Raw genomic sequence first — 14,283 nt, forward strand, 5'->3', positions numbered from 1 at the left:
CAATGAGAAAATAATAATGGAGAAAGATAAAAAATACCCCTCTACTATTCAAAAATGTTCACTTATACCATCCGTTATACTATTGGTCCACTATAGTCCTTGACGTCATAAAATTGGTGCAGAAATACCCATTTGTCGTTAGAACCCTCCACCATGGCAAAATTAGTCCACGTGGCTTGACATATTGGTGAGGTGGATGCCATGTAACATGTCACCTCATCATTACTTAATTGGATTCTATTAATTTGTTGCAATATGGAGAAGATTTGACAACCAATTTTCTGGAACGTGTAGGCTATGGAAAGTGGTAAGACAGTGTATGCAAAATTCTTCATGTCAGATGATCCTAGAATTCTTAAAAAGGAGTAGCAGTCTCGTGACATAGAAAATCTCAATATCAAAGGTGATGCAGTAAGAATTTGTAACTCACTGAGACGGTGATGAGACGTATAAAAGCAAGTCAAGCTTTTTGTGTGAACTGGATTTTATGGTAGAAAAAATTGGATAAAAAATCTCAATAGACTGTTCTTTTCCCATACTCTCTGGTACAGTTTACAGTAGCATTTATAAAGACAGACCAAGAAATCAAATTTTCGATTCAATTTGATTTCTGATGAAAAAATAATGGTTTGATGGTGATCAACACTAGCGGTCTAATGGTGTGGTAAAGGGATAGATGATGTTGGTGAAGGAGGAGGTGATGTTGGTGGATGATGAAGTAGGAGGGAGCATAAAGTCAAAATGGGATAGGTGCGATGAGATGGCATGCCACGTGGCATCCACCTCAGTAATATGTCAAGCCATGTGAGATAATTTTGCCATGGCGGAGGGTCCTAATGGCAGATGGGTATTTTTGCAGTAGTTTTATGACGTTAGGGCTACAGTGAACCAATAGTATAACACAGGATATAAAGTGAATATTTTTGAATAATAATTTTTTGACCCTTTTACGAAATAATAATGTCAAACGAACAAGTACGAGTGTATTCCTACAAGACATCATTGTGAGGGTGTTTGGATTGGCTTATAAAAAGTAGCTTTTAAGTTAAAAGCCAAAAGCCATAAGTTGGTAATACCCAACTTTTGACTTTTGACTTATTTTTGTAGTTTTTATGCCTAAAAGTAAGTGCTTTAAACACTTTTTATCATTGTCAAACACTACACAAACTAAAAAAGTGTTTAAAAGCCAATAAACACTTAAAATAAGCCAATCCAAATACTATATCTCATTAACACAAAAGGAAGGGTTCCGCTTATCATTGTACTTGATGAAACATGGTAAAGAACTAGAAAAACCGAAATATTTGCAACTCAAACATAAAATCTTGTTGCTTACACAACTCTACATATATAATCATCCAACTTGTAATTTGAGACCTGTCACTAGGGAAACATCAAACAAGGATAACTCAATAGCCTAACCTAATGATGGATACCTCGTAGCCCAATAACAAAGCGTAGTTCAGATAGCGACAGCAGTAGTGACATTATCATAATGGCTTCATTAGTTAAATCAAATTGCAATTTCCTTTATCTAATGACATGGTCCCGTAGCTCAGTTGGTTAGAGCGTTGGTCTTATGAGCCGAAGGTCGCGGGTTCGAGCCCCGCCGGGACCAGCTTTTTCATGCCCCAGGGTCTAGTTCTGGGGCTATCTTTCTGTAGCTACGTATTTTCGGCCCCGTTGGTCTTATCGCATTGGGTCCAGGCACGGAATTATGGTAGGGCCCGATGCACCTAACTCCAATATTTTCCTTTATATTTTTTCATACCTTACAACATTATTTGTTGTGACATTATTGCACAACTTTAATGATCACCTTAACTATTCAGCAACTAACATATAACAGCAAGAACAATCAAGATTGATTGAGATTATGCTTATCTTATGTGAAATTAACTAACTTCAATCATTATCTTCATTGTTTTCCGTTTTATTTTCTCCTATTATTATGCTTGGCACATTAAGCAGATCAAATTGTAGGGATAATTTCTCTTTCTAACTTTTACCCCATTAACCCTAGTTATGAAGCTGAATATTTGATAATTATCATAGTTTAAAAGTTATATTATTTGTGTGTCGCACTATGCATGTTGTGTAGGAGTATTATTTTTGACTAATCGTTACCGGTGGCGGAGGCAGGACTTTTACTAAGGGGGTTAAAAAAGGAATAAGTTAAAAAATTTAAAGAATACTGTAAGCTAATGGGAATTGAACCAATGACCTCATAATTGCTTTAAACCCCCTCAACCATTAAGCCATGCGTTTGGACTATGTAAAGGGAATTCAAAACATAATATATAGAGGTAAAAAATAGATTTTATTTTATATATACAGTTATAATTTTTCGGAAAAGGGGTTCGGGTAAACAGCCTTGCGCCCCTAAATCCGTCCCTGATCGTTACTTAAAACTTTATATAATCATCGAGCAAATATGTTTTTTTATTAGATTATAGACATTCTTGAAAACTGGGGCTACCGTCAAATACATGCAAAGGGACATATACATACCTACATTTTCTAAAGATATTGTCCTACGTATTTTCTTTTGATAAAAAATTCCCAGCCTGACCTTAAAAAATGTAGTTTAAGGAGGGACAAGAAAAGACTAGTTAATTACACTAGACCAGATTCACTAGAGAATTCTTAATTCTTATGCGGCATAATATTTCTGTATCATATCCTCAATCATTTGTGCCATGAAAAGATGGAAGACATCGAAGAAAATTAACAACATAAGCTTATTTTCTCAAATCCAAGTGTCAGTTGAAGTTTTGGAGTTTCTTCAAATTTTACAATTAGTGTTTTCTTTCAAAAACAGCAAAAAGTTCAGTATTTAATAATTTAGGAAAACTGATTTTAAGAAATAATAAAAAGGTAACATCTTTCAAGATTTAGTTCAAACAAACAGTAATGTTACTGTATATGTCAGAAGAAATTAAAAAAGATAAATAAAGGTCCTACTCTTTTACTCAAATGCATGCGAATAAAATTTTCCTTTGTCTTGATAGATGGTCTATAAAAAGAAGCAGAAGTATTTTTCTCTTCAAAGAATGCCAACTACTCCTTAAAAAAAAAATTAATAAAAAAAAGGAACGCCAACTACACTATGCCATAAACTTCTCCTATATCATTTTTTTTGTGCTAAAGATGAGAACCATCCTAATCAAACCATGGTTAACAGCTGGTTATTCTGCTGTCCCTACCAGCAGCAATTTATTTTGTTGACATGCTTTATTGGACTTTGTTTAGCCCTCCTTTGATAGAGGAGAAACAGGCCCTTTGTTCTTCTTCAAATTTTAACAGATGGAGTACTTTTCTTTTTGTTGTTTTTTTTAAAAAAAAATATTTATATCCATCTGATTCCTTGGTAGTTCAACTTCTTTTGGAAAACATGCTCTGTTATTTTGTGTCATGGGGCCATGACAAATGTCCATATTCCACACAATCACAAATTATACCAACCATTTGTTCTTTCTTTCTTTTCTTTTTATGTCACTTTTTCTCAAGTATTTCTTCTCTTCTACTCATCCTTTTTTTTTTTGCACTGCCATCACTACTCTTGCAATTAATTGATTTTCCTCTTTTTATTCTGTTTCTTCTTCGCATTTTGGAGATATCCATTTGCTAGAAAGGGCTATAGCTGAGCCTACATGTGAAGTTTTTTTTTTCCTGGTATGCTTTGTCCTACACACAATTTGTTTACTCTGTTGTGTTGTGTGTTTCAATTTTGCAATTTTATGTGTTATTCTTTGTTTATGGTGTAAATATGTATCTGGGTACTGTTCAGTTTCTTGAAATTTGAAATAGAATTTAGAATCTGTCTGGTAATGGGGAAAAACAATCAAAGGTTTCAGCTTAATTGATTATTGGTTCCTTCATATTGTTTCTGTGAGTATTTGCCTCTAAGCGTTTTACAATTTTGTAGCTGATGATCTATTACTATCCAGTCAAGTCAAATTATTAGGAGGAACTTTTGGTATTGAATCGAAGCTTATAGTTTGAGAGTCCATATTGAAATTAAGATGTTTTTAGTAACTTGTTGAGTTTACCCTACTGATAAATGGATTGATGAATTTTAAGATCAGTGGCCTTAAGTAAGAACCACTTATATCTTGCTATGGTAAATTGGTAATTAATGGAGTATAACCTACGCTCCGCAGAGTTTAGTCCATATATTTGCCTTAGCTAGTTCACCCTTGAGAAATAAAAGTAATGTATTCACAAATATAATGGCTTTGATTTTAGGTAGAAATGATCTCAATTTTCCTTCTAGAGTTGTAGTCAACCAAAATCTCTCACCATCCTGCGGCCCCCAATGAGAAATGTGAAGTAAACACCAGAGTCTACACGGGCAAGCGACTAAGAATTTGGTGCTGCCTGTGTCATTCTCTTGTTTCTCTATCTCTTATGCTATAAGAAATTGGTGCTGCCTATAAAGTAACTCGGATATATTCAGAAGACCATCATCAAGTCCTCAAAAGGAAACATAAATACAATACAAACCTAGATTTTCTTAGTGCTGCCTGAAATTAGTTTAAACATATATTAGGCAACATGAAATTTCCCACGATTAGAGTATTCTTTACTTCCCCTCTTTTTCTTTTGTATGGGTAAAAGGACTTCGTGTTGTCAGCTTGATCAGTTGAATGAATATTTTCATGGATAATGCAACCATTTGAAATAGCTGCTTTCTATTTAACCCTCTGATTAAGAGAATATAAGAGCCTGGCTTACGTAAAATAATAAACCTTCAATCTGGATATGTTTACAACTAATACAGTTCCATGTTCGTTGTGATTTGCAGCAGAGTAAGACATATATAACAAGCACCTGCAATGGGTTCTGCGGACTGGCTTAAGAATGTAATTGGTATGAGAAAATCAAAGGATGGGAAATCTAAAAAATTAAAGGTAATCTACCGCACTTGTCTCTTTTTGCTGATGAATTGCCTTAGATATCTGTACTCAGTATTAGAGTTACATATGTGATAGCAATTGTGGACAAGAAAGGGAAGGTGTTTGATAAACAGTGTATTTAGTATCTTAGGAACAAGCAGGCTGCTGGCTCTGATTATCTAGGTTAAGACTTTGTTCTTTTCTCTCTTCTTTTTCCTTCTTTTCCTTTTACCTTTTCTTTTGGATCGAATGAGATGACGAAAGACCCCGAATGGTGCTTCAGACAAAATTTGTACTCTTCAGGCCACAAGTTGTATCATTAATTGATATCCATGACAACTCATTCCTTCTATATTTTCATTATCAATTTTAGAATCACCGGTACTTTGTAAGGTCAACTGGATTCATATTTTTAGTTTGAGACAGGGAACATCAGCAATCAAAAAGTCTAATGGATGCAAAGGGGATGATCCCCTCCAGAAAGAGCCATCCAAAATAACCAATGGTGTCTTGATCAAGAATCAGAGAGAGCTGGGAATGCCTATTGATGACAGAGCAGCTATTAAGATTCAGACAGCATTCCGTGCTTACGTGGTAAAAGCATAGTATTTAATTATTATTTATAATAACATATAGATGCTTTTTAATGTATTCTTCTTGCGATTAAATATTTCTTGAGTGACTTTTTTCTTCTAATAACTTCTCTTGAGACGCAATGCAGTTACAGAGTGATATAAACCTTCATTTGTCTACAGTCCTGATCGTCAGAGATACACTCCCAAATTTAGGACACTAACAAATTAAGGAATCGCATATGTGCATTTTATCTTTTTTTATATATCTGAAACATCCTAATTGTTTACAGTTCACATGCAATTCGTCTTTATGGTTTCTTTTGTATCTTTGAGCGGGGTTGGGGCACCAGGGAATAGGATTCTTAAAATTATGACTTTACTTGGAACATGCTGGTAAATTGACTGGTGTCTTATTTCATGGCATGGGAAAAAGCCGTCTTTCCTATTACTGTGACAGAAGATGGGTAAAATAAAACTATGACTTTAGTTTGGACTTTGGAGTTGCTGATATTTACTGGTATGTTATTTCATGGCATGGGAAAAAGCTATCTTCTGTTATTACTGTGACAGAAGATTATAAGTAATGTACTTCCTGTCAAATCATTTTAATCATGCTATAAAGTAGGATTGCAGTCTCAAAAAAAGGGGGGGGGGGAGAAGTATCATATCCTGCAAAATGGTTTGGGTATCTTTTCTGTACTGCCACTGCACTTCTTTGATCACTCCTTTAACTAGTGAAATCCTTTAATATTAGTAAAATATCCCCGATCCTGCCAGGGTGGCTTATTGGTTTATTTAGTACAAATTGAACCACTGATGTCAGATGAGCATCTCTATAACCTCAAAACATGCAGTGAGAGACCTCTTAGGTTCCCATTGGTACGTGACAGACTGTTGTATATGATTTGTATTCTTTTCACTCAACAAAGGGCTATCAGATTGTGCCCTTCACGGTGTCTCAGCTAGATGTTGCACTCTTAGACCAAAGATCTGTTTAATCAGCTGATAAATTGTGTAACAAATAAGATTGGGAGTGTATCTTTCAAACCTTTGTAACAACTACGACTACAACTACCACTACTACTACTTCTACTGCGCCTCAGTGCCAAACTAGTTGGGGTCGACTATATGAGTCCTCATTGACCATATTACTCCATTTAAACTCATCTCAGGCCAATATTTTCTGGTTCTTACTGGTGTCATTTTCTCTTATCTTACATGACGCTATTGTCTTGCTATCGTCTGAGTCATCCAAAGAAGGTGCTTCAACTCTTCTCTTTAGGTTGAATAGAGTTTTCTCCGTTTGCAGGCTAGGAAATCTTTACGTCGATTGAAAGGAAATGCAAGGTTACAGTCCCTGACACAACGTCCGTCGGTGAAAAAACAAGCTTCATCAGCTTTGAACTATATCCACTCGTGGAACAGGATGCAAACTGAGATTATAGATCGCCGTGTTCGTATGGTAACGGAAGGGCGTCTTGAGCGGAAGAAGCTGGAGAATCAATTGAAGCTAGAGGCAAAGCTCCAAAATTTAGAGGTTAGTCAGCGATGCTCTTGTGCTCACTAATTGTTTATCTTACCATCTTTCTCCCCAGTCTTTGAAGCCTCCAAATCAGTATTTGCTAGTTCTCTTTCTGCTGTCAAGAGAGTTTCTTTCCTTGATATTTCAACAGTTATTATTTCTGTTAACCTTCAATAAAAGATCTATTAATTCTGTTAAATAGAATAAACCACTGTTTGTTGAAGGAATGCGTGGAACTCTGTTAATAGAAGTCAGGTATCCCAAACTCATTGTATCAAAATGAAAGCTCCAGTTCGCGTGATTGTCATTCTTACGAGTTATAATTCATGATACTGATCTCTCATAATCTGATGCTTTTGCTTTAACACAATTCAACCTAAAAACCTTCTCATGCAAGTACAATGTGATAAACTCCATGCTTAAACTGCTTTCTTTTTTTCTTTCCTGTAATGTTATAGGAGTTCATGACAGTTTCCAAGTCATATGATGCCTTCTTAATCGCACTGTGTTCTATATACATTGCGCAATTACAAACACACAAACAAAACTTTTCAACGTCTTTTGCTAAAAAAATGTATTATTTAAAAAATGAAAAAGTTTCAAAGTTATAGATGTTTAGGATCTCTCTTGGATTGTGGATATTAGTTTAAAGTAGGATACTTTTTAAGCTTACCTATCCCGGTTTCTGAAACTTATTTGGGGTTAAACTTTACAACTTTGTAATCACTCTCATATGAAGATAAGATGGAGATTGTGTTGAATCAAGTACTACTGACAGCTGTGTATAGTTAATTATATGTAATAAGTTAGTATTATGATTAGTTGTAGTTAGAAGGAGTTAGGTGGTTGAGTAGTTAGATTAATATAAAATGTACAGTACTATTCCATTTGTTAGTTCAGTTAGTTGAAACAGAGCATAACTGCTCATTTTGCGCTCTCGTCTGTTTCTTCTTCATTCTAGCTTTCTCCGCCATAGCTCAAAGATGAATCTAGAGTTCATCATGGTCTCCAGATTCATCTTCCTTAAATTGTTTCTGTTAGTTACTCATTTGAGTTTGAGCAATTGCTTCGATTCCCATAATTAGGGTTAGATCGATTTTGAGCAATTGGCATTTGTGTGAGCTAGATTTTTGTTGACAATGGCGATTACTGACGAGGACAATGGATCGACTCACGAAGCTGTAGCTGTAGCACCAGTGATCGATCAGCATCATCCGTTGTTTCTGCAACCAAGTGACACTCCAGGTAGTTCTCTCATCTCTGCTTGACAGGACTTGAGAATTACACTTTGTGGAGTAGTACTATGCGCGTTAGTCTGCTAGGTAAAAGTAAGCTAGGGTTTGTAGATGGAAGATATCCAAAAAGAGAAATTTCCTCCTGTTCTTCATGAACTTTGGGAAAAATGTAATGCTATAGTTCTATTGTGGATTATGAACTCTGTGAGTGCTGAATTGCTAAGTGGCATGGTCTATGCTTCGAGTCCGCACAAAGTATGGATGGACCTCAAAGAAACATTTGATAAGGTTAATGGTTCTAGAGTGTTATAGCTGCATAAACAAATTGCAACTCTGGCCCAAGGATTGTCTTCTGTGTCTCCTTATTTTTCAAAATTGAAGGAACTATGGGTAGAGTTTGATGTTCTTATACCCTGCCCTGGGTGTGGCTGTGTAGAGTCGAAGAAATATGTTGAGTACTTTGAGTACCAAAGGCTGTTACAGTTTCTCATAGGCCTAAATGAGACATATTCTCAATCAAGCAATCAGATCTTGAACATGTCTCCTAGACCTTCCATAAACAAAGCTTACTCAGTGATTATTTCTGAAGAAAGCAGAAGAGCACTGTCCCAATCCTCTCAAGTTTCTGAAGTTAATGAAGGTACAACCTTGTTCAATAACAAGGGAACATCAAGTGGAGCTCCAGTTCAGCTGAATGCATTAGAAGACCACGTCCCGGAGAACCTTTGATATACCTTACCACTCACAATGCAGCTTTCATGTGTGACTGCTTTGGTTTGTGCATGTATTGACTTAGAACTTGCACTACATAGGCAATATCAACTCTAGTCATAGTAAGATAGAGTAATCTGCCTATTAGCCTTTGGTATTTTCCAGCATCTGCTAGCAGCTTGTCTTCTGTTTCAAGAGAAGATTGATCATGAATGAACCTGTTATATTCTTCAGATGTGAGTTTTACATTTGCTTCCAAAGGTGTACCAGCTGGTTTTGCACCACTAAGATCCATTTCTGCAATGAGTTCCAAGGCATACTTCCTTTGATTCATCACAATTCCTTTAGATGATCTAGCAAACTCTATTCCAAGGAAGAATTTGAGTTCACCCTAAGTCTTCATTTTGAACTTCAACTTTAAGTCATTTCTGTTCTGAAGAATCAACTTTTGGCTGCTCCCAGTTACAAGCAAATCATCCACATAAACAAGCACTACTATTAACTCACACTCCACTTTCCTGGTGAACAATGAATAGTTAAAGTGACTTTGAGTGAATCCAAGTTGTAGTAAAGCATCTGTTAACTTCTTATTTGATTGTCTAGGAGCTTGTTTAAGCCCATAGAGGGACTTATGGAGCTTGCAGACACTGTGCTTCCCCCTGGCTAGCAAACCCTGGAGGAACCTCCATGTAAACATCTTCAAGTAAGTTTCCCTGAAGAAAAGCATTGTGCACATCCATTTGAAAGATGGCCCAGTGCTTGGCTGCAGCAATGGCAAGAATTGACCTGACTGTAACCATCTTGGCTACAGGAGAAAAGGTCTCAGTATAGTCTAACCCCTCCTGCTGGCTATACCCTTTGGCTACAAGCCTAGCCTTGTACCTTTCCACTGCACCTGAGGAGGTATATTTGACCTTGAACACCCACTTACATCCAATGGGAACTTTCCCAAGAGGCAGATCTACTTGGCATCTTTGACTGCCTCATTGTAAGTTTTAGGCTCCACAATGGCTGAATAAGCAGCTAAAGCAGCCCCAAAAGAAGGTGACACATTGGCATAGCTGACACAGTCTGATATTGGATAACAGCAGTGTGCACTTCCTTTACCAGGAACAATATAGTCTTTCATCCATATGGGTGGCCTGCTCACCCTAATGGCATCATGATTTAGGATAGGAATATCGGGACCACTTGATGAAGCAGTAGAAATATCTAAAACTGGGAATAAAATGGAACTAGTAGGTGAAAGAGGCATAGAAGGGTCAATTGAACAAGGAGAGATAGGAGAGGCAGGAAAAGAAGAAGAAGAAGAAGGTGGGAACTGAGCATCTGCAGGACTACTTGATGAAGTAGTAGAAATATCTAAAACTGGGAATAAAGTGGAACTAGTAGAGTTCAAGTGCTGAAAGGAAAGACATCCTCCTTAAACACTACATCCCTGCTAATATGAAACTCCTTTGTGTGAATACCAAACATTTTATATCCCTTCTGTGTAGCAAAGTAACCAAGAAAAACTACAGGACATGCTCTGGGAGCAAATTTGTCAGGTCTTCTAACTGTAGTTACATATCCTAGGCATCCAAAGGCTCTCATGTGTTGTAAAGAAGGTGAATGCCCAAACAAGATCTCAAAAGATGTTTTTTTGTGAAGGACAGTTGAAGGGAGTCTTTTAATGATGTATACAGCAATACTAACACATTCTCCCCAGAACCTTAATGGTACTGAAGCCTGAAATCTGAGTGCTCGAGCAACTTCTAGAATATACCGGTGTCTCCTTTCAGCAACTCCATTTTGCTGGAGAGTATAGATGCATGAGCTTTGATGTATAATCCCCAGAGATTGTAGCAATTCTGACATATGGGAATTGAAGAATTCACACCCATTGTCCGATCTGAAAAACTTAACAGATGTAGAGTGGACATTCTTAATCATAGTAAAGAAAGACCTAAGAGCAACAACAACTTCAACTTTAGTAGGTAAAAGGAAGAGCCATGTATACCTAAAACAGTCATCCACCAAGGTCAAGAAATACCTCTTTCCATCATAGGTAGGGACTCTATAAGGACCCCAAACATCATCATAAATTGTATGAAAGCAGGATTTGGAGAATGTAGGGCTAAGAGAGAAAGGTAATCTTGTTTGTTTAGCTAAGGGGCATACTGTACAATGCTTGTCTTTACTACTATATTCAACAGCTTGAAAATCATAAGAACCATTTAGTTTCTGCAAAGTATCTAGGGGTGCATGACCCAATCTTTTATGCCACACAGCTATACTCACTACTTTATTTGGAGCCTTTATTGTATTTATAGAGTTTATTTGCCTTGGAACATTCAAGGTATCTAAAACTGAGCTTTGACTTTGAGCTTGTAGTGCTACTGACTTCTTTGGAGTAAAGTTGAACACATACAGTCCATGTTCCTCTCTACCAATCCCCCTCACCTGTCCACTGAAGAGCTCCTGAAAAGTGAAGAAATCAAATCAGGGAAGAACATAACAACCCATCTCAGATAGAAGGTTGTATTTGAAGTCAGTAATATGCATCATATTAGACACTATTAGGTCCTTAAGAATAGCAACAGACCCTATGTGACTAACATGAATGGTAAGGTATATCAAAGATTCTCAGGTAAACTGGAAGATTTTTGTGACTCAGATTGGGGAGGATGTCTACAGACCAGGAGATCAGTTATAGGTTACTTGGTGAAGTTTGGGGATGCATTGATTTCATGGAAGTTAAAGAACCAAGAAACTGTAGCAAGAAGCTATGCAGAAGCAGAGTTCAGGAGCATGATCATAGCAGTGACTGAACTCACATGGTCACATGGCTATTCAAAGAGTTAGGGGTGGAGGTTGAGCTACTTATAACTCTTAACTGTGATAGTAAAGCTACTATTCAAATAGCAGCCAATCCTATATTTCATGAAAGAACCAAACACATTGACATTGATTGTCATTTTGTTCGCGAGAAGTTAGTGCAAGGCCTGATCAAAACACACCATGTGCCTACTAAAGAACAGCAGGCTGATCTTCTAACAAAGAGCCTTGGCGCAGCATGACTACTTAATGTCCGAGCTAAAGTTAAAAGATATCTTTCAACCATTAGCTAGAGAAGGGGTGTTGAATCAAGTACTATTGGCAGCTGTGTATAGTTAATTATATGTAATAAGTTAGTATTGTGATTAGTTGTAGTTAGAAGGAGTTAGGTGGTTAAGTAGTAAGTAGTTAGATTAGTATAAAATGTACAGAAACAGAGCATAACTGCTCATTTTGCGCTCTCGTCTGTTTCTTCTTCATTCTAGCTTTCTCCGCCATAGCTTAGAGATGAATCTAGAGTTCATCAGATTGGTCTAAGTGGTGTGTGTGGCTAATTGCAGTCCTATAATATTTGAATGAGTTTATCAGAGATCTAAAGGCGCAAGAGCATAGATAAGTGAAATTTTAACATTTATGCTTTTTCTCATTTTCCTTAGTATTTGATTCACACCTAGTGAAATTTCTAAAACATGGAACAACTACAATATCATCTTAATTGAGAACGTTTTGCTTTAGTTTTTTTTCCTAATCTTGACCCAACATGCAATTTATTATCCTACTTATATTAGCTATGTGAATGGCTGACAGGTAGAGTGGAGTGGTGGCCCAGAAACAATGGAAGTTATTCTAGCAAGGATTCACCAGAGAGAAGAAGCCGCAACGAAACGGGAGCGTGCTATGGCCTATGCATTTTCACATCAGGTATGTTAAACCGGATAACAATCTTCAACGTGTTTAGATTTGCGATCTCAGAGCAGGAACTACCACTGAAATATTATTATGTTACAGTGGAGGGCCAATTCCAGCCCAGTATTTGGATCGGGTAATCATGAAATGAGCAAAGCTAATTGGGGCTGGAGCTGGACGGATCGATGGGTTGCTGCTCGACCATGGGAAAGCCGAGTTCCTGTTCACACAAGTCCAAAGAAAGTCAATGGTAAAGCAAGTAAGACCACTAAAAGTAGTACTACTCCGACAAAGAAAACACCAATTTCTGTTAAATCGTCTTTGCCTAATGGGAAAGTCACCGTAAAAGCTAAAAAGCCAAATGAAGTAGCTGCACAAAAAGTGAGCAGCAAAGTTAAGGAGACAACCACCGACAAACAAGAGGTGGTAGTAGAAGCAAACTGAAAAGGATGAGATCGATCTTGAAGCCAAGACATTTGGGTTTTTTCATTTTACTGAGGATGGGGGTGAAGAAAAATTATCGTGTAAGTTTAATCACCGGGCATGAGTTGATGGATGTGGAGTGCTTTGTCTGAGAGTTCGCCATTGTTTTTCCAAATTCTTCTTATCATATGTTTCTTTGAGATGATAAGTTATTCATCATAGGTTAAAATGTGTATAGATGTCATATCTCATTCAAGAGTATTTATATTATAGCTTTGAGTGCTCAGAATAATCCTGTGCCGATGTCTATTTATTGCGGGGTGCCTTTTTATTTGTATAGATTGTTTTCTTCCTTGCCATTCACAAGGCAAGGCAGCAGCTTTTCTAGAATTACATACCTATCGGAAACAACTCTCTATCGTCTTAAGGTAGGGGTAAGGTTTGCGTACACACTACCCTCCTCATACCCTACTTGTTGGATTACACCGGACTTGTTGTTTTACATATTTGTGGTTATAGCAGCAAGAATTCTTCCAATGAATATATATTTGTGTCTTTTTGTGTGTCCCATTCTCCTTTTCAGATTGGCAGTGTCTTCAGTTACAGGTATAATCTTGCTTTGACAAAAACGCATGCTTAAATAAGTGAATTATTTTCCACTTGTCTCCTTTTATTTTCTGAGTCACATAGTAATCGAGAAAGCAAAAAGATTGCCCCAAGTGCGAAGAAAAGGACCCATTTCTATGGTGAAGAATGAACTGAGCTGAGGTATTGAGATTTTTTCTCTGTAACGTTAAATTTTAATTCAAGTAAGGTCATTGTAATTTAAAACTTACCTCCGTCATATGAATGTAACATTGGCTTAAAGTCCAGTTACTTTAACATAGAAAAATTAAAGTTATTTAACTGATATTTACTTGCATTTGATGTTTAGATCAAATCAAATAATTTAAGCTTGGCAGTTAAAAATTAAAAGTGAGAATACATATCATTTAATCATGAGTGAGCGATAATCTATATCTATATATATATTAAATCAAGAAAGTTACCATATATAATTGACATTATGGTTAAGCCAAGTGACAAGCTAATAAATGTCAATAATATATGGTAACTTTATTCTATATTTGACTATTTTAGTTAAATACAAATATAATATATATATGGAATTTGATTTAAAGTTAATTTTGAAATTA

The 14,283-nt window shown here is 36.5% G+C and overlaps 1 protein-coding gene and 1 non-coding gene across 2 annotated transcripts; both read left to right on the forward strand.

Annotated features, from left to right (window-relative positions):
• Positions 1 to 1,544: 1,544 nt before the first annotated feature.
• On the forward strand, positions 1,545 to 1,618 carry TRNAI-UAU (transfer RNA isoleucine (anticodon UAU)). The gene has a single exon. It is a non-coding gene; the product is annotated as a tRNA-Ile (tRNA).
• Positions 1,619 to 3,315: 1,697 nt separating this feature from the next.
• Positions 3,316 to 13,655, forward strand: LOC104248680 (protein IQ-DOMAIN 9-like). Its single transcript, XM_009804983.2, has 6 exons — positions 3,316 to 3,675; positions 4,808 to 4,913; positions 5,325 to 5,492; positions 6,783 to 7,010; positions 12,566 to 12,679; positions 12,767 to 13,655. The coding sequence occupies exons 2-6, from the start codon at positions 4,839 to 4,841 to the stop codon at positions 13,106 to 13,108; spliced, it is 927 nt and encodes a 308-aa protein (XP_009803285.1). The 5' UTR covers positions 3,316 to 3,675; positions 4,808 to 4,838; the 3' UTR covers positions 13,109 to 13,655.
• Positions 13,656 to 14,283: the final 628 nt, after the last annotated feature.

This window comes from Nicotiana sylvestris, chromosome 2, assembly GCF_000393655.2.
Source record: "Nicotiana sylvestris chromosome 2, ASM39365v2, whole genome shotgun sequence".
NCBI classification, from domain to species: domain Eukaryota; kingdom Viridiplantae; phylum Streptophyta; class Magnoliopsida; order Solanales; family Solanaceae; genus Nicotiana; species Nicotiana sylvestris.